This window comes from Schistocerca nitens, chromosome 3 (genome assembly GCF_023898315.1).
Source record: "Schistocerca nitens isolate TAMUIC-IGC-003100 chromosome 3, iqSchNite1.1, whole genome shotgun sequence".
Taxonomy (NCBI): domain Eukaryota; kingdom Metazoa; phylum Arthropoda; class Insecta; order Orthoptera; family Acrididae; genus Schistocerca; species Schistocerca nitens.
In genome coordinates, this window is record NC_064616.1 from 947,662,932 (window position 1) to 947,684,878 (window position 21,947).

Below are 21,947 nucleotides of genomic sequence, written 5' to 3' on the forward strand. Positions count from 1 at the left end.
ATGGGAACTTGTTTCAACACCTTTGGACGATTTTTCTTTGACAGCTGGATGACATAACTAAAATAGTTAATGGCAATGGATTCTGTCCCAATCCAGAGAAAATATCAACAGTTGCATATTTTCTGACTCCTCAGCACATTTGTGATGTGAGAGGTTTTCTCAGAATGTTCTCGTACAACCAGCGATTGCAAGAACTACTGCTGGGAGATGCCAAATTTTCCTGGAATGAGGCATAAGAAAGACCTTCCCTTATCCTTAAGGAGGTTTTAACAGCAACTCCAGTCCTAGTATTGTATGACGCGAAAGCTGAGACAAAACTTCACATTGATGCTAGTGGTTTTGGGTTGAAGCAGTTCTACTCCAGTTTCAGAAAAGGTGCTAAAGAGGTGATAGTTTGTGCTTCCAAAGTACTCTGAAAGTATGCCAGTTTCCACTCTACAGCTGAGAAAGAGTGCCTTGCAGTTTTTTGGGCCATCAACATGTTCTAGCTATATTTGGCAAACCATTCACCAATGAGAAAGATCACCATTCTCAGACACGGGTATCACTTCCCTGGTTTCTACCAACCAATTAGACATTGTGAGCCAATGCAAGGAATGCCAGCAATGCTGCAGTTAGCTCTGTTGCATCTGATACCAATTCTGCCTGCAACAGTACCATTCCACCAGACTGAAATTGACCTCTTGGGGAGGTTCCTACAGTCAACAAATATGACTAGCTCACCTACTACACTGTCAACAAAGCTGCGATGACTGAAAAAGCTCAGGAAACTGCAAGGTTCCTTGTAGAATACAGCATCTTGAAGCATGGAGCACCCCATGTGATGATCTCTGATTATGTTATAAGTTTTCTAGGCGAGACTACTGTCAGAGGTAATTTCACATTGCGATATTACCCACTGGATGACTACTGCGTATCCCACACATACAAATGGCCTGAAAGAATGCTTCAATAAGACACTGTCTGATATTCTCTCAATGTACAATTATATCAAATGGAGCACTTGGGATACAAAACTACCCTTTGTAATATTTACACGATCAGGCTGATACGGGCTTCAAACCATAAAATGGGGTGAATAGAAGACAAACTTGATAATTTTAAAAAGAGAAATTAAAATCAAAATTATACTGGATTATATGCTGTGCCTAACCTTAAACTTACAATTAGTTCTAGAACCTAGCTCTGTTCTATAACATGGGGGGGAACTTTGTGTTTCTATAACCCCAGAGAGGGGGGTGAATGGAAATAGCAATGTTAAACTTTTTGTTGTTGCATTGGTTGATTGGGTGAATAGTAACATGTCAAAATCTGTTGTGGTTCTAGGAGACGAGAAACAAAATTTATCTGGTTAAAAAAAAGTGTTATTCAGTAAAGAAATAAGAATTTTGCACGAACTGTGATTTTTATTCTATTTTCCAAACAAACGGTGTCATGTCAGCAATTATGTTTTATAACACTGAACTGATGAACTTGGTTTCTTTCTTAATAAATTAAGTCACTGATATCAACTTTAGAAATGATCATGTCTTTGAATCTACAAAGTCTTAGGTACTCTCCAGAAGTAACGGAGAGCTTCCAAACATTGTCTCCTCCACTAAAAATGTTTAATCATTGTTTAATTGGCCTTGACTTTTGTATAAAATAAATTTTCATGCATACAGTCTAAAAACTGCCTACTTTTTCCATGTACTCTGATCACAGTATAATCTACTGGGTTAGGAACTGTGACATGTGGATCTTTATCTCCATTAAATTGTTAAGTCTTCTCCTGAAGCAACACAGGCAATAGGCAATTAACTGTTTCTAATCACCCCAAAAATTCCAAAAGCATAACGCTATGTTTTCAATTAGCTGAAACACAAGTCACAACTAAAGCATACTTTAAAACTGAACTTTTGATTAATTAAATGGAATTGCAAATTTGCTTTTCAAGTACTTAAATTAAAACAACACAACTTACACTGGTGCTTACACAAAAAGTTCGAAGTAAGCAAATTCACCATCACATATGATGTTTATCATAGAATAAACAAAATATCAGCTGACAGTATCACCAATTTGGAAATTCATAATTTCCTCCTTAGGTTCACTACCAACATAGAAAAACAAATCTTTGAATGATATTCTCATTTGCCTCCAAACGCAGTACCATAGCACTTTTCTGGAAATTTTGTTTCTATTCACACCATCTTATGGTATCATCCTTTCTGCTTCACAGTCATGAGGCTGAAATGTCAGTGGATACACTGTTCCCATTTCATCTAGACGATACTCAGGATGATTATGTGAAACACCTCATCACCTGCACCAATCAAGCAAGACAGCCGGCTCTCATATGGAGCCTTGCCATTCAGGAGAAGCGCTGAGAGCACTACAACAGCAAGCACTGGCCAGTGATATACAGTCTCAGAGTTTGTATGGGTTTCTGCGCCCTAATTTGGGCTGTATCAATATTTGTTGCTTGTCTGGATGTCACTATGAAGTTGAGGATTATGACCCTTCTTCACAAAGACAAAAATGCAGAGACGTTATTCATGTCCTCCTTATTTATTTATTTATTTATTTATTTATTGTTCCGTGGGACCAAATTAAGGAGAAATCTCCATGGTCATGGAACGAGTCAATACATGAAATTATAACACGATATTAGAAACAGATAAAATGAAATATAGAAAAAAAAACATATTCAGGTGACAAGTCATAAGTTTAAATGAAGACAATCAACAATGTAACACTGGAATTTGCTTAATTTTTTAGCTCTTCCAGGAGCTCCTCGACAGAATAGAAGGAGTGAGCCATGAGGAAACTCTTCAGTTTAGACTTAAAAGTGTTTGGGCTACTGCTAAGATTTTTGAGTTCTTGTGGTAGCTTATTGAAAATGGATGCAGCAGAATACTGCACTCCTTTCTGCACAAGAGTCAAGGAACTGCATTCTACATGCAGATTTGATTTCTGCCTAGTATTAACTGAGTGAAAGCTGCTAACTCTTGGGAATAGGCTAATATTGCTAACAACAAACGACATTAAAGAAAATATATACTGTGAGGGCAATGTCAGAATTCCCAGATTTTTGAATAGGGGTCGACAAGAGGTTCTCGAACTTACACCACATATAGCTCGAACAGCCCGTTTTTGAGCCAAAAATACCCTTTTTGAATCAGAAGAATTACCCCAAAAAATAATACCATACGACATAAGCGTATGAAAATATGCGAAGTAGACTACTTTTCGTGTTGAAGTGTCACTTATTTCAGATACTGTTCTAATGGTAAATAAAGCAGCATTTAGTTTCTGAACAAGATCCTGAACATGGGCTTTCCACAACAGCTTACTATCTATCCGTACGCCTAGGAACTTGAACTGTTCCATTACACACAAGATCCTTCACTATCAAGCTGGTGTCATCAGCAAACAGAAATATTTTTGAATCACCTGTAATACTAGAAGGCATATCATTTATATAAATAAGAAACAGCAGTGGCCCCAGCACCGACCCTTGGGGAACGCCCCACTTAACAGTGCCCCATTGGGACTGAACATCACTACCACTCTCAATATTGCGGAGAATTACCCTCTGCTTTCTGTTCTTAAAGTAAGAGGCGAACCAATTGTAAGCTACTCCCCTTACTCCATAATGGTCCAACTTCTGCAGCAATATTTTGTGGTCAACACAGTCAAAAGCCTTCGTTAAATCAAAGAAAACACCTAGCGTTCGCAACCTTTTATTTAATCCATCGAAAACCTCACAGAGAAAAGAGAATATAGCATTTTCAGTTGTTAAACCATTTCTAAAACCAAACTGAACATTTGACAGCAAATTATGTGAATTTAAATGCTCCAGTAACCTTGTATATACAACCTTCTCGATAACTTTAGCAAACACCGATGGCATAGAAATAGGTCTAAAATTGTCAACATTATCAATGTCTCCCTTTTTATAAAGTGGCTTCACTACCGAGTATTTTAATCGATCAGGAAACCGACCACTCCTAAAGGAAAAGTTACAGATATGGCTAAGTACTGGGCTAACATACATAGAACAATACTTCAGTATTCTGCTAGATACCCCGTCATATCCATGAGAGTTCTTGGTCTTTAGTGATTTAATTATTAACTCAATCTCCCTCTTGTCAGTATCATGGAGGAGCATTTCAGGTAACAGTCTCGGAACACTTTTTTCTAAGAGCGCTATATGATTCCCTGTTGGAATTAGGTTTCTATTTAGTTCACCTGCTATATTCAGAAAGTGATTATTAAATACTGTACATATATGCGACTTATCAGTAACACGGACATTCCCACTACGCACTGATTCTATATCCTCGACCTGTCTCTGCAGACCAGCAACTTCCTTTACGACTGACCATATGGTTTTAATTTTATCCTGACACTTAGCTATTCTATCTGCATACCACATACTTTTTGCCTTCCTAAAAACATTTTTAAGCACCTTACAATACTGTTTGTAATGGGCTGCTGCATTTAGATTTTGACTGTTTCTAACGTTTTGATATAATTGCCACTTTCTTCTACAAGATATTCTTATCCCTCTAGTCAGCCACCCAGGCTGCCTGTTTGTGCTAGTATCCTGTTTTAAACGTTGTAATGGAAAGCAACTTTCAAAGAGCATGAGAAAGGTCTTTAGAAAAGCATTATATTTATCGTTTACTGTCTCAGCGCTATAAACATCTTGCCACTCTTGTTCCTTTATAAGGTTTACAAAGGTCTCTACAGCAACCGGATCAGCTTTCCTGAACAGCTGATGACTATATTTAACACGAGTTGCAGCATAAAACCCTTTTAAAGTTAAAATTTGCGCATCATGATCTGAAAGGCCATTCACCTTTTTTCTAACAGAATGCCCTTCTAGTAATGAGGAATGAACAAAAATGTTGTCTATGGTTGTTCTACTGTTCCCTTGCACTCTCGTTGGAAAGAATACGGTTTGCATAAGATTATATGAATTAAAGAGGTCTACCAGCATCCTCTTCCTTGCACAATCACTTATACAATTAATATTGAAGTCACCACATATAACTAACTTTTTGTATTTCCTATAAAGTGAACCAAGAACCTCCTCTAGCTTTAGCAAAAATGCTGTGAAATCGGAGTCTGGGGATCTATAAATAACAACAGTTACAAGTTTAACTCCGTTAAATTTAACCACACCTGCACAACATTCAAACACCTTTTCAGTGCAGTACTTTGAAACATCAATTGACTCAAATGCGATGCCGTTTTTCACATACATGGCTACTCCCCCACACCGCAAAGAGCTCCTCGAAAAGCAGCCAGCCAACCTGTATCCTGGTAAAGGAAGCCTCTGAATTATCTCCTTATTTAAGAAGTGTTCAGATATACCAATAATTTCAGAGTCAACATCTATAAGCAGTTCACTAACTTTATCCCTAATACCTTGTATATTTTGATGAAATATACTAATTCCCTCATTACTCGGATACCTAAGCTTTGTCAAAAGTGATTCCCTTGTTAGAGAGACTTCCCTTAAGCAGGAATACCTATCAGCTGACTTCAATCTAAAAAAGGTGCAGCTCTAACACACACTACTGCAGGAATTTTCCCATGAGTGATCCCACCAACCCCACCTATGCTGTCACCTATAAGCTTTGCCAACCTCCCCTTCCCATACCTGTTGAGGTGCAGGCCGTGTCTAGTGAAACCCGTCCTGCTGATAGACTCCACCGACACCACTGAAATGTGACCCATGCTTTCTGTCATCAGCGCACCCCCAAGTCTCATGTTATTACGCCTGACGGCTGTATTAAGATGAGGCCGATCGTGACGCTGAAACAGTTCCACGAAATGCACATTCGTGTTGCCAGTCTGAGTGGCTATCTTTTCCAGGTCACCATCTATGTTATACTCCCCATCCCTACCAATACTATTACCAGCCCCACCCACAATCACTACCTGATCCTCTTTAGTAAAATCCCTACATAACCCCCCTATGTTAACAGTCACCTGAGCCAACCCTGCATTAGGCTTCACAATGCTGGTGACCTGAAACACTACTGAAGTTCAGAGGTGGAGATTGACAATAGGGACTCCCAATTCAAGGAAACTGAAGGCCCACTCAGTGATCTTGAAGCTTTAAAGTAAGGAGCTACTTTCGATTCTCATCATAGTGAAGAGGACGTGACAACAGGCAAAACCACAAGGATCTACTAGCGCTCTCATATAGAAGACTGTGGACAAGATCTAGACCCAGTGTGCTGGAGCCATCGTGTTGCTTTTTCTCCTAGAGAGGGAGCAATGTCACGAACTGTGCTGCATGGAGAATGGTGTAGGAGTTAAGTGATTCAGGGATTTTAAATTCTTTTCCAATTTTAAACTAAGACACTAAAAGGCAGTGAACTTTCTAAAATAATCGGATCCAGACTTTTCTGTAACATGTTTCAATTTTTATGAAACTAATTGACTTGCAAGACAATCATAAATAAAGTTCGGACACACCCAAAATTGCTGTTGCCTTTGGGGTGTTAAACAGGTATAATGGCACAAGTTTGACAATAAGCCACCCATTAACCATTTACACAATTTAACATAATTTCAAATCTGTCCACCATACCCATAGCAGGTAATTAACAGTGCGCAATGTAGTTACATTAAAAGTCCTGTAAATCTTTATATTTTGTTAACTAACCACTAATTGTGTAAACCAAATTACTGACTGAACATATAGCCCTTCCTCTCTCATAAATTTGAACCATACAGATTTATTAACAAATGTGTAGTTTCCAAGATTCCGAAATATCATTACGCCCGTTTATAAGTACCCCTCCCCTCCCAGAAATCTTCAGTCTGCTACCAGGAGTAACACGAGTAACATCTATGAGGAAGTCGGTTCCTGGTAATCACTCAATCACATCATGTAGAAAAATTTGGCAATCATGTAAGAAGTACGTAACAAGATCTGTACGAGTTCATACATAATTAATATTTCCATGGAAGTTCATTGCCATCTTCCTATGATCAGCATATCTGTGAGAATCATGTACTGTGTCATCAAGCAGGAACCTGCACTACATCTTGTTAACTTCTCTGAGGTAATCAGTCAATAAGCTTCCATCTGGGCACCTCCTTCTGTAAACATTATGAACGTCTGTGTATTTGTGTCTTATCTCTGTGTTCACTGACTCTGTAAACTGCAGTTAAAGTTACGTTGTTTCTCTGTCAGAACTCTATTATAAATTTGCACTGTGAATAGATGGACACTAAATAGTAGGATGTTGGAAGTGCCTGCGTGTGACCAAAATTTTACGGATGGGCCGAAATTGGTCATCACATTGTCAATAGCAACAATGAATATGGAACAAGTAAAATTAATTAAAAGTTGTGTTGCCTACGTTATTGGAGACGTTACCTTAAAGCCAGTTTTCAGTAATTCACAGAACTTCCACTGGTGAGACATTGAATGCAAACAAGAAATCACAGGTAGGTACATTTCACACCATAATGAAATTTTCCAGTACTCTACACAAGGTGATTGTTAATAAAACTGATGGGATGGATTCCTGACTGGAAATGGAGGAAGAAAGATCCTATGAACCTATATCCGGGAACGCATCATTGCCACGGTAGATGGCACTGATTAATGGAAGTTCCTTGTGTGTTGCAAGCTGTGCGATTGATGCGACATACTGTAAGCAGCAGAATGGACTGGTATTCATGTCAGGAACAAGCCGAGGTGGTGTTTGTGTATAGCCAAGCAGATGGAAATGGTCGACAGGCAGCACAGTTATACCAAAACAAGTACCCTCACAGACACCAACCACATCACACAACTTTACAAGCCCTTTTTGGGCATTTGTGTGATCATGGGTCCTTTCAAACAGACAAATGTGCAGGGAGGTGACAGACTGTGTTTACACCAGATCTGGAGGACCGGGTTCTACATAATATGCTAACTCTAAAGTTAGCATCTGCATGACTATACACAAACACCATCTCGGATTGTTCCCAACATGAATAATGGACCACCTTGCTGCTTACAGTACACTGTGTGAATTGCATACCCTGTTACGCACAAGAAACACACGGTGCACGGTCAAAGGAACTTTCATTCATGAGCACCATCTAGCGTGGCAATGATTCATTTACGGACACAGGTACATATGATCTTTTTTCGCCCCATTTCCAGTCAAGAATCTGTCCCTGCAGTTTGTCAGTTTTATTAATGTTCACCCTGTATATGACCTCTGTCAATTTCTACATAATCATCTAGTGATGGACTTCCAGGACAATGAAATATTTGTCTCATTTCTTCCCCACTGACCTTCACCAGTAATAAGATCTTGTGTTATCACACTCCTTAGCACATAAAATAATTTCATATCAATTACTTGACATGTTAATATTTTATGGAAGTCCAACTTATAAATATAGATTACTTTACACTCACTATCTCATTCTTTATACCTTTTTAATTTGTTTTATATAACAGATTATGTGCCAAATATTGCTCCACTGAAACAAAACTTTTAACTAAGTCTGTTCACAGCTACTTGTAATAAGTGCATACATAGCATAAAGTCATGTGCTCTTACTGGACAATGGCTGTGTAACATTTTAATACTTGCCAGTAACTATTTTATAAATTATAACCTGACAGTGTGGTTCTATAACAAGGTAAAATTTTTGAAACTTTTTAATATCATCTATGCTTCCACATGTTTAACATCACTGAAACTCTTACAAGGAAATGGCCCAGTCCGACAGTCGAAACCTACCCTCAATCTTTCATGCAGGAAGAATACACTGAATGAAATGCACTGTCAAAATTTTATCTCGTGCACTGCAAGTATTTTTTAAAATATGTTAAAGTTACTCATTTTCATCACACAAAGAACTGGTTATAACAACAGTTTGCACAGCCCTTCCTGCCTAGAGCACGAATCATTGAATAAGCAGACACAGCCATGAAATGCAGATGTAGTGCCATATAGTGCGAAGTCCAAAGCGCAAATACATGAATTTTAAGTACTTAAATCGTACCAAAAATGTTGTAAATCGTTAATGTTTTGTATAACTTGCTGTTCATATCGACAGCTAAAACCGGGCGAAGTGGTGCAGTGGTTAGCACACTGGACTCTTATTTGGGTGGACAATGATTCAAACCTGCATCCACCTATCCAAATTCAGGTTTTCCATGGTCTCCCTAAATCGTTCCAGGCAAATGCCAGGATGGTTCCTTTGAAAGGAAATGGCCACCTTGACACAATCTGAGCTTGTGCTCGGTCTCTAATGACCTCGATGTCGACATGTAATTATTACACAAGTGACTAGCAGAGGAAAGAAAATCGAGAAGTTTATTATGATACATTACAAATGTCTTCCATAAGCAGGATTTTAATTTTTTGACATTAAATGTTTCATAAAAATTCCCTCAGCACAGTTCTTACAATAATTTTTGAGTAAAGTACATTTTACTAAAAATGAATCCGTTCCATGTTTACTTCCTGTAGTCATTACAAAAATCCAAATTGTTTATTGGATGACGGAAAAAACTTTTTCTTACACCAGGCACACCTGATAAAGGAAAAATTAATGCATTCAGACACTTCACAATCATTACTAGTTTTATTTAGGCAGCAATAGATCTCAGTAAGAAATGGTCATGACATTGTTCTGCATATTGTGCTCCGTACCAGGCATACTTAATCGAATTAGTAAAATGTGGTGACACAAACTGACAATGCAGAAACGACTGAAGTTTAAGAGTACTGTTCTTCTGATAAACATGAAAGACAAGAGCTATCAAAAATTATATAGCCAGAAAATTTTCTGAAAAGTGTTTTACACTGTTCAAAATTTTTTTATTGAGGGGCTTAATCACGCTATCTGTCTTGGGTGGAATCTGAATTTCTTTTCATCAGCATTCTAAAGGTAGAGGTGTCATTACGTCCAGGACAAGAGTCCAACAAAAGCAACAAATTATTTTCTGCAGATGATGAGAAGACATTTTAGATGTAACATTGAAAATTATTCTTTCCCATTTTTCCTGTTTTTGCTATGTCGATTCCAAGATTTTTACAAGTAAAGAGTCCTTGTTTTTTTAATTTATGTCCAAATTTGGCTTGATGTTACTGAAGACAGATATAAAGCTGTGGAAACAGTAATGCAATTATACTTATCACTGGCAATGTTGTGTAACAATGTGTCATAGCATTCATCAACTACACATGCGACTCACGACTTTTTTTCACTCGAAATGATATATTGCAGTTTGCAAACAATTCTTGCACAAAACCTGACTGGCTTTATACACCGCATTTTAGAGGCTAACAAGAAGCTTTGTCTTCACACTAGCTACAAATTTCTCTATCGTATAACCTATTGATAATATTTCCTCCAAAGATTTACTTGAGGTACACTTCACAATTTTGCGACTTTCTTTTACATACAATTTCCTGTATCTGTTTAACCAGATCAAAGAAGCCAGGAAACCAGTAACGTTCATATCACTTGGAATTCAGAGTGCCCAATCTCTTAGATCTCCCATGGTAACAAACTTTCTTTCAGACTTTTCCGAGTTTCATTTTGGAACATATTTTGTACTTCATGTAAATCTTTCTTCCTCTTATACAATTCATATTCAGAATTGATGAAACAAAACTGGCTTTACACACTTCCAAAATTCTGTAGTGGAGTATCACTTGATCTATACATTTCCTTAAATACTATAGAATTCCATGAACCCCCCCCCCCCCTCTCTCTCTATCTCTCTCTAAAGCGCACAATGTATCAACTACATTTAGGAAACAGCAACCATCTTACCTGACATTTATTGGAACGTAGTTCATACAAAGCTACTTGTCCACCTTTTGCGCCAACTGCAATACGCCGTGTATTTGGACAGTGGCTAACTTGATTGAAGCGACATACTGCAGGGAATATGTCATTCAGGCGGTTTGTCTTTAGATGGCCTGGATCTAAGCAATGAAGCACTATGTCCATAACCTGTAAAAACACACACACAAAAAGAGTTAGGAGTTGAGAGGTGAACATGAACAAAAGAGCATTTCCTAAAAATGTAAACCCTATGCTTCTTGTTAATCTGCTTAATGAGTGTAGTGATGCGAAGACTCCTCATATAATAGATTATCAAACAATAATTGAAACACATAATTTTGAAAACTATCCATGTAGTTTTAAAAGTGTCCAATCAGTAGGCTGGAACTGGTGGACTAAGAACCATCCTCTGTGAACTAACTTCTGTTGTTTTAGATGTTCAGGACCAGCAAGATGTGTTTCTTGGAAGAAAAGAGGTGCAGTTTATTCTTGTTTGATCCCATGCATGACATTGCGCAGAGAGAACAGGAATTTCTGGTGCCTCTGACCTGTTATATCTTGGGCAACAGTTGGTTGAAAGAAATGAAATTTGCCCATATTGTACAACTTCTTGTATTCTCTTAAGAACAGTAAAGAAAAGAATTTTATGAGTGATACCCAGCCGGAAAATTTCAAGCAAAATTGCCCAAAAAAATGTCAAATTTTGGCTTTCATATGTCTTGGGGACTAAAGATATGATAACTGTGAAACTTGGCATGTAGTAACCTAACAAGACAAGGTTCTTAAATATTCAGTTTCATTTATGTACTGCTGTCCAATACTGAACGAATTAAGTGCAAAACTGAATTTTCGTAAAAAGGCCAAAAATGTGGTATTTTTGACCTGATTTTGCAAATAACTATGCTCTATAAAATCCTCCAAAGCTGAGCTGCTTAGAAGGACTGAACTACAAATTATTTATTTGATTACCCAATGTGGCTAACAATGCTAGATAATTTGAATCAAACTTGGGTATGAAAATCACAGCATAAAAAAATTAAAACTTTGTATTCTTGTATCTCTTTAAACACATGCTGAACATAAAACATAATGTGCAGTAGCTTGATAGGATAAAGATCTGAAATACAAAGTTTCGTGCACCTGTTATTTTCCAAAAATCTACAAATTTGTTGAAACTACGATGATTTTTGTGAAATGGCAAAAATATGATATATGTGACACTTCTTTTACAAATACCATTTTCTATTAAAGCTTCAAAACCAGTCTCATTCAAAACAATGTGTTTTAAGGCCCGAGAACAGTGAGTTTCTTTTCCAACATGGGCTAATAATGCTACTTAAATTAAAGCAAACTAGCCAGAAAAATTGCTCTGCAAATAAAGTTTTAACTTTGGATTCTTATATCTAATTGATTTAAGTCATGATGAACATGAAACTTTGGACATAATCACTTAGCAATTTTGGGTTTTCTAATATAAAATATCATCCATGTCCAGCTTTCCAAATCTCTGCAAAATCAATTTTAACTTCATTTCCAGAAAAATTACAAATATATATCACATTGAGTTTGTTTTCCCATAATTTGCTTTCCGTAACTGATTTCATACTAATCACTGTTGGAAAGAGTGTGTTTTCAAGCATCAAAAAATTATGTTCAACTTACCAATGTGTGCTAACATTACCCAAAAATGACACATGAAATTGAGGGGGAATGTATCACAGCAGCAGACTACATTGCAGGAACTTGTTGTCCGTGCTTCATTGCATGTAGTTTCTATTTTTAAATTGACCACTACATTGTCCATGGTGACATTAGCACTACCCATTCTAGAACATGAACAGGTAACCCCATTGTCATATGGGTTATGCAATACCAGCTATGGACAGGTTTCTTCATCCAGGTTCCCAAGCCTGTAATTTGTTTCCTTAATTTAGGTTCCAGTGATTTATTAAAAATTATTAGTTTGTTATTCAAGATACTGCTCAGGGGTCAGGGGTTTCACTGGGAAAATTCGCAAGCTACATTACATCCTTTTGTAGCTTATTAACTCAACAAGGGTATGTTACAAACTGTCTGTTGCTGCATTATTTGAGATCACTGTCAACATGATATGGTACCTATACACATGTTTATTCGAAAATTGACTGACTTTTCCTCAAATCAAACAAATATCACTTAAATAAATTATTACAGTGACGTCTTAGCTGCAAAATACAAAAATTGTAAGAATTTTGTCAATCTGTGTAGCCTCAAAAACAGTTTCAATGTTGGTATTGAAATGATCACTTTTGGCACCGGCCATATGTGATGGGATTATTGGCACAACTAAGCGATTGGCTACTCACACTAGATCTATTCAACTTCTGTGACCAAAATGTATATGGCATCAAATATATAAACAAGAAATCTAAGGAAGTACAAAGTTTCAAGAAATAAGATAGCGAGGAAGCAGCATGGTGCTGGTATGAGAGTTGATCACCAGTTTGTACCACTTCACTTGAGCTCTGTTGGTATTATCAAAGTTTCTAATGGCACAATAAGTTTTGTTGCCAGAGTATCATGTGCAGCCATGCTAAGTCTCAAACTGATGGATCTGTTACCTGGCTGTTCCGTTACCTTTACATATGAAAATGAATTGTTGACAGGCAGCATTACAGACATATCAACAAAACAAAATGATGACCTGATAAAATTTATGCATCCTCAAAGCCCAGCTCATTCATTTCATTGGCCCAAAAGACAGGATGCTTGTTGGGTACCAGGACACCACCTCATTTCCACACTCTTTCCCTTCAATGTCATCATCTAACCGACAGTATCAATTTCCAGAAAATCAACTGCAGAAAGTGGCTCAAAAATTACAAAAAATGTAATCTTGAGAAGCTTACAATCAAAACTGATATTATTTTCTGCTTGCCAGCTATGTGAGATACTCTTTCAGATTTGAGAACTGAAGATAAGATTTTTAGCAAATGGCTTTGTAAGCAGACATGTACCACCACAAGGCTTTGAAATGTAAATTAAGAAACCAAATTAGAGGCTTGGGAACTTGGATGAAGAAACCTACTCGTGGTACTGTGTGATCCCTATGACAATGGAGTTACCAGTTCATGTTCTGGAACAGGTAGTGACAATGTCACCATGGACTAATAGAATATATTGAGACATTACTTGTCAATTTAAAAACAGAAGCCACATCCAACAAAACATGGGCAACACTGCCACGATACATTCTCTCAAATTCATCTGTTACTTACAGATATTATTCTACATCTGTATCTACATGATTACTCTGCAATTCGCAATTAAGTGCCTGGCAGAGCATTCCTTGAACCTCCTTTCAGCTACTTCTTTATTGTTCCACCCTTGACCATGACCAATGCACAAGTATAATGAACACTTAAAACTTTATGTCTGAGCTCTGATTTCTCTTATTTTATTATGATGATAATTTCTCCTTATGTAGGTGGGTAACAATAAAATATTTTCACACTCTGAGGAAAAAGTTAGTGATTGAAATTGCATGAGCAGGTCCTGTTGCAGCAGAAAATGCCTGTTTTTTTTAATGAGTGCCACCCCAATTCGTGTATCACATTTGTGACACTCACTCTCCTATTTCATGATAATACAAAATGAGCTGCTTTTCTCTGAACTTTTTGATGTCCTCTGTCGATCCTATCTGATGCGGATCCCACACCGCACAGTAATACTCCAGAAAAGGGTGGACAAGTGTAGAGTATATAGTATCTTTAGTAAACCTGTTACAATTTTCTAAGTGTTCTTCCAATAAATCACAGTCTTTGGTTTGCTTTCCCCACAACACTACCCGTGTGATCATTCCAGATTAAGTTATTCGTAATTGTAGTCCTTAAATATTTTTTTGAGTTTACCGCCTTTGGAGTTGTGAGACTTATCGTGTAACTAAAATTTTCTAAGCGGATGCTATTTAGTGCTCATGTGGATGACTTCACACATCTCACAATTTGGAGTAAATTTCCACTTTTTGCACCATACAGATATTGTGGCTAAATCATTTTGCAATTAGTTTTGATCATCTGATTACATTACATGAGGGTAAATAACGGCATCATCTGCAAACATTCCTAAGAAGAGTGCTCAGATTGTCTCCTAAATCATTTATGTAGATCAGGAACAACAGAGGGCCTACAACACCTCCTTTGGGAATGTCAGATATTACTTTTGTTTTACTCGATGACTTTCTGTCAATTACTATGAATTTTTTTATATTTTTTATTTACATGTCAAGTTCTGTAGGACCAAATTTCCAAGGTAATGGAAGGTGTCAGTACCTGAAATTACAACATAAAAGTAATAACAGATAAACTAAAATGTTTATGAACCCAAACAAAGTCAATTCATAAGTTTATGTAAACACAATCAACAATATAACAAGAATCAGCTTAATTTCTCAAGGAACTCCTTGACAGAATAGAAGGAGTGACCCATGACGAAACTCTTCAGTTTTGATTTGAAAGCATGTGGATTACTGCTAAGATTTTTGAATTTGAGTGGTAGTTATTGAAAATGGATGCAGCAGTATACTGCACACCTTTCTGCACAAGAGTTAAGGAAGTTCGATCCAAATGCAGGTTTGATTTCTGCAGAGTATTAACTGAGTAAAAGCTGCTTATTCTTGGGAATAATCTAATATTGTTAAAAAGAAATGACAGTATGGAATATATATATATATTGAGAGGGCAATGTCAAAATGCCCAGAATTGTGAACATGGGTCGACAAGAGGTACGTGAACTTACACCACTTATTGCCCGAACCACCCGTTTCTGAGCCAAAAATATCTTTTTAGAATGGGAAGAGTTACCCCAAAATATAATACCATATGACATAAGCGAATGAAAATAAGCAAAGTAGACTAATTTTTGTATCGAATGATCACTCATTTCAGATATCATTTGAATAGTGAAAATGGCAGCATTAAGTCTTTGAACAATATCGTGAATGTGGGCTTTCCACGAGAGCTTACTATCTATCTGAACACCTAGAAATTTGAACTGTTCAGTTCCACTAATCATATGCCCATTCTGTGAAATTAAAATGTCAGGTTTTGTTGAATTGTGTGTTAGAAACTGTAAACACTGAGTCTTACTGTGAGTTAGCATTAATTTATATTCTACAAGCCATGAACTTGGGTCATGAACTGCACTATTTGAAACCGAGCCAATGTTGCAGACAACATCCTTTACTACCTAGCTAGTGTCATCAGCAAACAGAAATATTTTATTAGAGTTACCCATAATACTAACGGGTATGTCAGTTACATAAATAAGGAACAGGAGTGGCCCCAACACTGATCCCTGGGACACCCCCCACTTGACCATACCCCACTCAGACCTTACATCACAGCCATTCTCAACATTGTGAATAATGACCTTTTGCTGTCTGTTGCTAAAGTAAGAGGCGAACCAATTGTGAGCTACTCCCCGTATTCTGTAATGGTCCAACTTCTGGAGCAGTACTTCATGATCAACACAATAAAACACCTTAGTTATATTAAAAACTATGCCTAGCATTCAAAACCTTTTTTTCAACCCATCCAGTACCTCACAGAGAAAAGAGAATATACCATTTTCAGTTGTTAAATGACTTCTAAAACCGAACTGTACATTTGATACCAAATCGTGTGATATAAAATGATCAATTATCCTTACGTTCACAGCCTTTTCAATAACTTTAGCAAACACTGATGGCATAGACACAGGTCTAAAATTGTCTACATTAGCCCTTTCTCCAATTTTATAAAGCGAATTTACACTGAGTACTTTACTCATTCAGGAAAAATACAGTGCTACCACGTGCGGCACAGTAAATGTCTCTGAGCACTATGGGACTTAATATCTAAGGTCATCAGTCCCCCAGAACTTAGAACTACTTAAACCTAACTAACCTAAGGACATCACACACATTCATGCCCGAGGCAGGATTCGAACCTGAGACCGTAGCAAACGCGTGGTTCCAGACTGAAGGGCCTAGAACCTCTCGGCCACACCGGCCGGTTGCGGCACAGTACTTTAATATTCTGCTACGCACTCCATCATAACTATGAGAGTCCTTAGTGTTCAGTGATTTAATTATTGACTCAGTCTCCCCCTTGTCTGTATCACAGAGGAGTATTTCAGACATCAATCTCAGAAAGGCATTTGCCAAGAAAGTTATGAGTGTCTCTGCAGAAACTAAATTTTTATTTAATTCACCAGCAATGATCAGAAAATGATTGTTAAATACTGTACATATATCTGATTTATCAGTAACAGAAATATTTTTACTGTGAACTGACTTTATATTGTCGACCTTGTGCTGCTGACCAGACACTTCCTTCACAACCGACCATATGGTTTTAATTTTATCCTGTGAATTAGCTTTTCTATTTGCATATCACATACTCTTTGCCTTCCTAATAACATTTTAAGCACTTCACAATACTGTTTGTAATTAGCTACTGTTGCTCGATTGTGACTACTTCAAACATTTTGATATAATTCCCACTTTGTTCTACATGATATCCTTATCCCACTAGTCAGCCAACTGGGCTGCCTATTATTGATAGTACCCCATTTAGAAGGTTCTAATGGAAAGAAACTCTCGAAGAGCACAATAAATGTGTTAATGAAAGCATTATATTTATCATCTATGTTATCAGCACTGTAAACATCCTGCCACTCTTGTTCCTTGACAAGGTGTAAAAAACACTCTATTGCTGTTGGATTAACTTTCCTACATAGTTTGTAATTATATGTGACATTTGTTTGAGTACAAAAGCCTTTTAGTGTTAAAATTTGTGCATCATGGTCTGAAAGGCCATTCACCCTTTAACTAACAGAATACCCATCTAGTAACGAAGCATGAATAAAAATATTGTGTATGGCTGTGCTACTGTTCCCCTGCACCCTAGTTGGAAAAAACACAGTCTGCATCAGATCATATGAGATCTGCCAACATCCTTTTTCTTGCACCATCATATACAGTATTTACATTGAAGTCACCACAAATAACTAATTTCTGGCACTTCCTATAAAATGAATCAAGAACAGACTCTAGCTTGGGAAGAGATGCTCTGAAGTCAGAGTCAGGGGACCTATAAACAACAACAATTACAAGTTTAGTTTCACTAAATTCAACTGCCTCTGCACAACATTCAAATACATGTATGTTCAGTGCAGTGCCGTGATACATCTACGGACTCAAATGGAATACTGCTTTTACATACATGGCCACTCCCCCACCCCACAAGTAACTCCTGGAAAAACAGACAACCAATTTGTATCCTGGTAAAGGAAGCCTCTGAATTGTCAAATTATGTAAGTGGTGCTACGACATACCAATAATTTCAGAGTAAACATCTATAAGCAGTTCACTAACTTTATCTCTAATACCTCTTATATTTTGATGAAATATGCTAATTCCTTCTCTGCTTGGAAACATGACATCCTCTGAAAGTGAGCCCTTAGTTAGAGGGACTTTCTTTAAGCAGGTATGCCTATCAGCTGACTTCAATCTAAAAAGGGTGCAGCTCTAACACCAACGACTACAGGAATTTTTCCACAAGTGATCCCACCATCACCACTCACTACACTGTCACCTATAAGCTTTGCCAACCTCCCCTTTCCATACCTATTGAGGTGCAGGCCATGCCTAGTGAAATCCGATCTACTGATAGACTCAACTGGCACCACTGAAATGTAACCCCATAAGAGCCTTCTGCAACCCCATGTGAACGCGCCCAACAGCCACATTAAAAGATAAGGCCAATCATAAAGCTGAAACAGTTGCACAAAATGCACATTAGTGTCACCAGTTTGAGTAGCTATCTTTGCCAGGTCACCACCTACATAATATTCCCCATCCCTATCAAGACTGTTTCCTGCTCCACTCACTATGACTACCTGATCCTCTTTTGTAAAATTCTTACATAACTCCCCTACGCTGTCTGTCACCTGAGCCAACCCTGCACTAGGCTTCACAATGTTGGTGATCTGGTAATCATCCCCCAACACTTCCTGCAACTTCTGGCCCACACGTCTACCGTGCTAACTACCTAGCAGCAGAACCACCTCCTTGCTGTTAGACTTTGCAACTGACATGGGCCTCCTAACTGCTGAGGACTGCTTCATGTTTCCTGCACCTACAGCTACAAGAGGCTCCTCTCCACTCAACTCTGACAGTTGGTCAAATCTATTGCATATACACAAAGTATAACTGTCTGAATACATCCCCCTCCTAGCTGACTTCTTGCCAACTGCCAGTTCCTATTATTCCCCAGTACCCTTCACCCTTCTCAACCTACCTAGTTCCATGTTGTGTATTGTAACTGCACCTGAAGGGCGCAGATCTTATGATCCTGTTACTCTATCAACTTATTTCTACTATAGATTCTGCATTCTCAGGAGAGGATCTCACTAGAATGCCCACTGACTATCCCACTGCATTCCCCACTAAGTTCGTAACTAACAATAACAGTCTCAAAATTCTCTGTCTACTAAGAGAGCGACTACTTGTATTAATACAAGTACACCACAGCTAATACCAATACCAACAAAACTTCACAAAATTATTAGCCAAAACCAGAAATTCAGTCAGCCACTGGAACACTCAATGAAGTTAAAACACTGAATGAAAATTTTACTGAAATATTTCACTAGAAACAATAAGAAACGTCAGCTGAAAACTAAAGTTCGAAATTTACTAAACAACTTCAATGCATAGAAAACTCTAAAGAACACAGCAAGTGAACATTTCCAAAAGTTTATTAAACCATTATTTCGCCACAAACAGCATGCAACACCCCTGAAAACGTAATTTAATAACTGTATAACAGTGTACAAATAGCTTTGTCAGTACTTAGCTTTATAACTGCTACAGCTGCAACTGCACGCCGCGAAATGTAAACACACTACTGAGGTGTAAGGCTTGGACGAACAACTAAGAACACTCACGAATAACAGACCACTCCAGTCAATAACACAGGGAATCATGAATCCAGCCACAAAACTGAGACGATACTCCACGGGCACGCAATTTAATTGGGAGGCGCTTTTGAGGAACAGCGTCAAAAGCATTCTCGAAACCTAAAAACATGGAATTTATTTGATGTCCCCTATCGATAGCACTCATTACTTCATGAGAAAGAACAATATTTTTGAATCGGTGTTGGCTATTTGTCAATAAATTATTTTCTTCGAGGTGATTCAAAGAGTTTGAGCACAGTATTGTTAGCAGTTATTGGAAAATTGAACATGATTTTATGGATGCTAGAAAACAAGCTCTTTCTAACTGTAATTAGTTTGAAATCAATTAGGGAAAGCGAATTTAATGTGATCTATGTCAGCAATTTTTACAGAAGCCAAGTTTGAACTGATTCTGTGGAAATTTGGAAAGCTGGATGTAAATGATATTTTACATTGGAAAACCAGAAGTTGCTTAGTGGTTACAATCAAAGTTTCTTGTTTACCACGACTTCATCAATGAGATACAAAACTCCAAAGTTCAAATGGTTCAAATGGTTCTGAGCACTATGGGACTTAACATCTGTGGTCATCAGTCACCTAGAACTTAGAACGACTTAAACCTAACTAACCTAAGGACATCACACACATCCATGCCCGAGGCAGGATTCGAACCTGCGACCGTAGCAGTCGCGCGGTTCCGGACTGCGCGCCTAGAACCGCTAGACCACCGCGGGCGGCAAACTCCAAAGTTAAAACATTGTTTGCAGCATGATTTTTCTGGCTAGTTTGCTTTAATATAAGAAGTATTGTTAGCCCATGTAGGAAATGGAACCCACTGTTGTGGGGGGCTTACAACATTTTTTCGAATGAGACTGGTTTTGAAGCTTTAATCGAAAATGATACTTCTAAAAGAAGTGTCACATATACCATATTTTCACCGTTTCACAAAAACTGTCGTATTTTCAATGAATCTTTAGTTTTTTGGAAAATAATAGGTGAACGAAACTTTGTATTCCATAGAAAATGGTATTTGTAAAGGAAGTGTCACATACACCATATTTTCACCATTTCACAGAATTTATCATATTTTTGATGAATTTTTTTTATTTTTGGAAAACAATATGTGAATGAAACTTTGTATTCCACATCCATGTGCTACCGAACCATTGTGTATTAGTTTCATGTTCAGCATGCATTTACAGTATAGTAGAACACCTGGTTTGAATTATTTTTATGCCACGAATTTTGTGATCAACTTCGATACAAATTATCTAGCATTACTAGCTTGTATTGGATAATCAAATACACACTGTTTTGTGGATGATGATGATAATGTTTGGTTTTTGGGGAGCTCAACTGCGTGGTCATCAGCGCCCGTATGAAGTCCCAATTTTTTCACAGTCCCATCAAGCCACTGTCACAAATGATGATGATGATGATGATGATAAAATGATGAGGACAACACAAACACTCAGTCCCCGAGCAGAGAAAATCCCCAACCCCGTGATCCAGAGGCAGCAACGCTAGCCACTAAACCAAGAGTTGCAGACACTGTTTTGTAGATAAAACCATGGTATTTCTAGTGAGCCCATTTTGGAGGGTTTTACAGAACACAGTTCTTTGAAAAATCAGGATGAAAATACTGCATTTTTGGCCTTTTTACATACCCTTCTATTTTGTGTTTAATTTATTTAGTATTGAAAACTAATATATAAGTGAGACTTTATATTTGAGAACCTTGGGTTGTTCGGTTACTATATGCCAAGTTTCACGTTTGTCATACCTTTAGTCCGCGAGACATAAGAAGCCAAAATTTGACAATTTTTTTGGCGATTTTGCATAATATATTATGGCTGAATACCACTCATAACATTCTTTCCTTTATTATTCTTAAGAGAAGACACAAAATTATACAAGATGTCCTAATTTCATTTCTTTCAACAAACTTTTGCCCTAGATATAAGAGCTTTAAAAACAAAAAATTCACACTCGCTCTGCACAATGTCACTCACGGAGTCAGTCAAATGACTATATATCAGCCAGTATTGCTTCGATGAATGTTAAAATTTACCAATGTTCATTGGGGACATGTGTTCATACTTTTTTTTTAACAAAATCTGAGATGGTCGAGCAGGGATGCCTTGGTGAGT

At 37.5% G+C, this 21,947-nt stretch overlaps 1 protein-coding gene across 4 annotated transcripts in view; it reads right to left on the minus strand.

Annotated features, from left to right (window-relative positions):
• Positions 1-21,947, minus strand: part of LOC126249024 (WD repeat-containing protein 7) — a 363,427-nt gene that overhangs the window by 20,603 nt on the left and 320,877 nt on the right. For all 4 annotated transcript variants that reach the window (XM_049950629.1, XM_049950627.1, XM_049950628.1 and 1 more), the window contains one exon: positions 10,801-10,983. In XM_049950629.1, the coding sequence (XP_049806586.1) occupies positions 10,801-10,983 (183 nt within the window). The remainder of the gene's footprint in view (positions 1-10,800; positions 10,984-21,947) is intronic.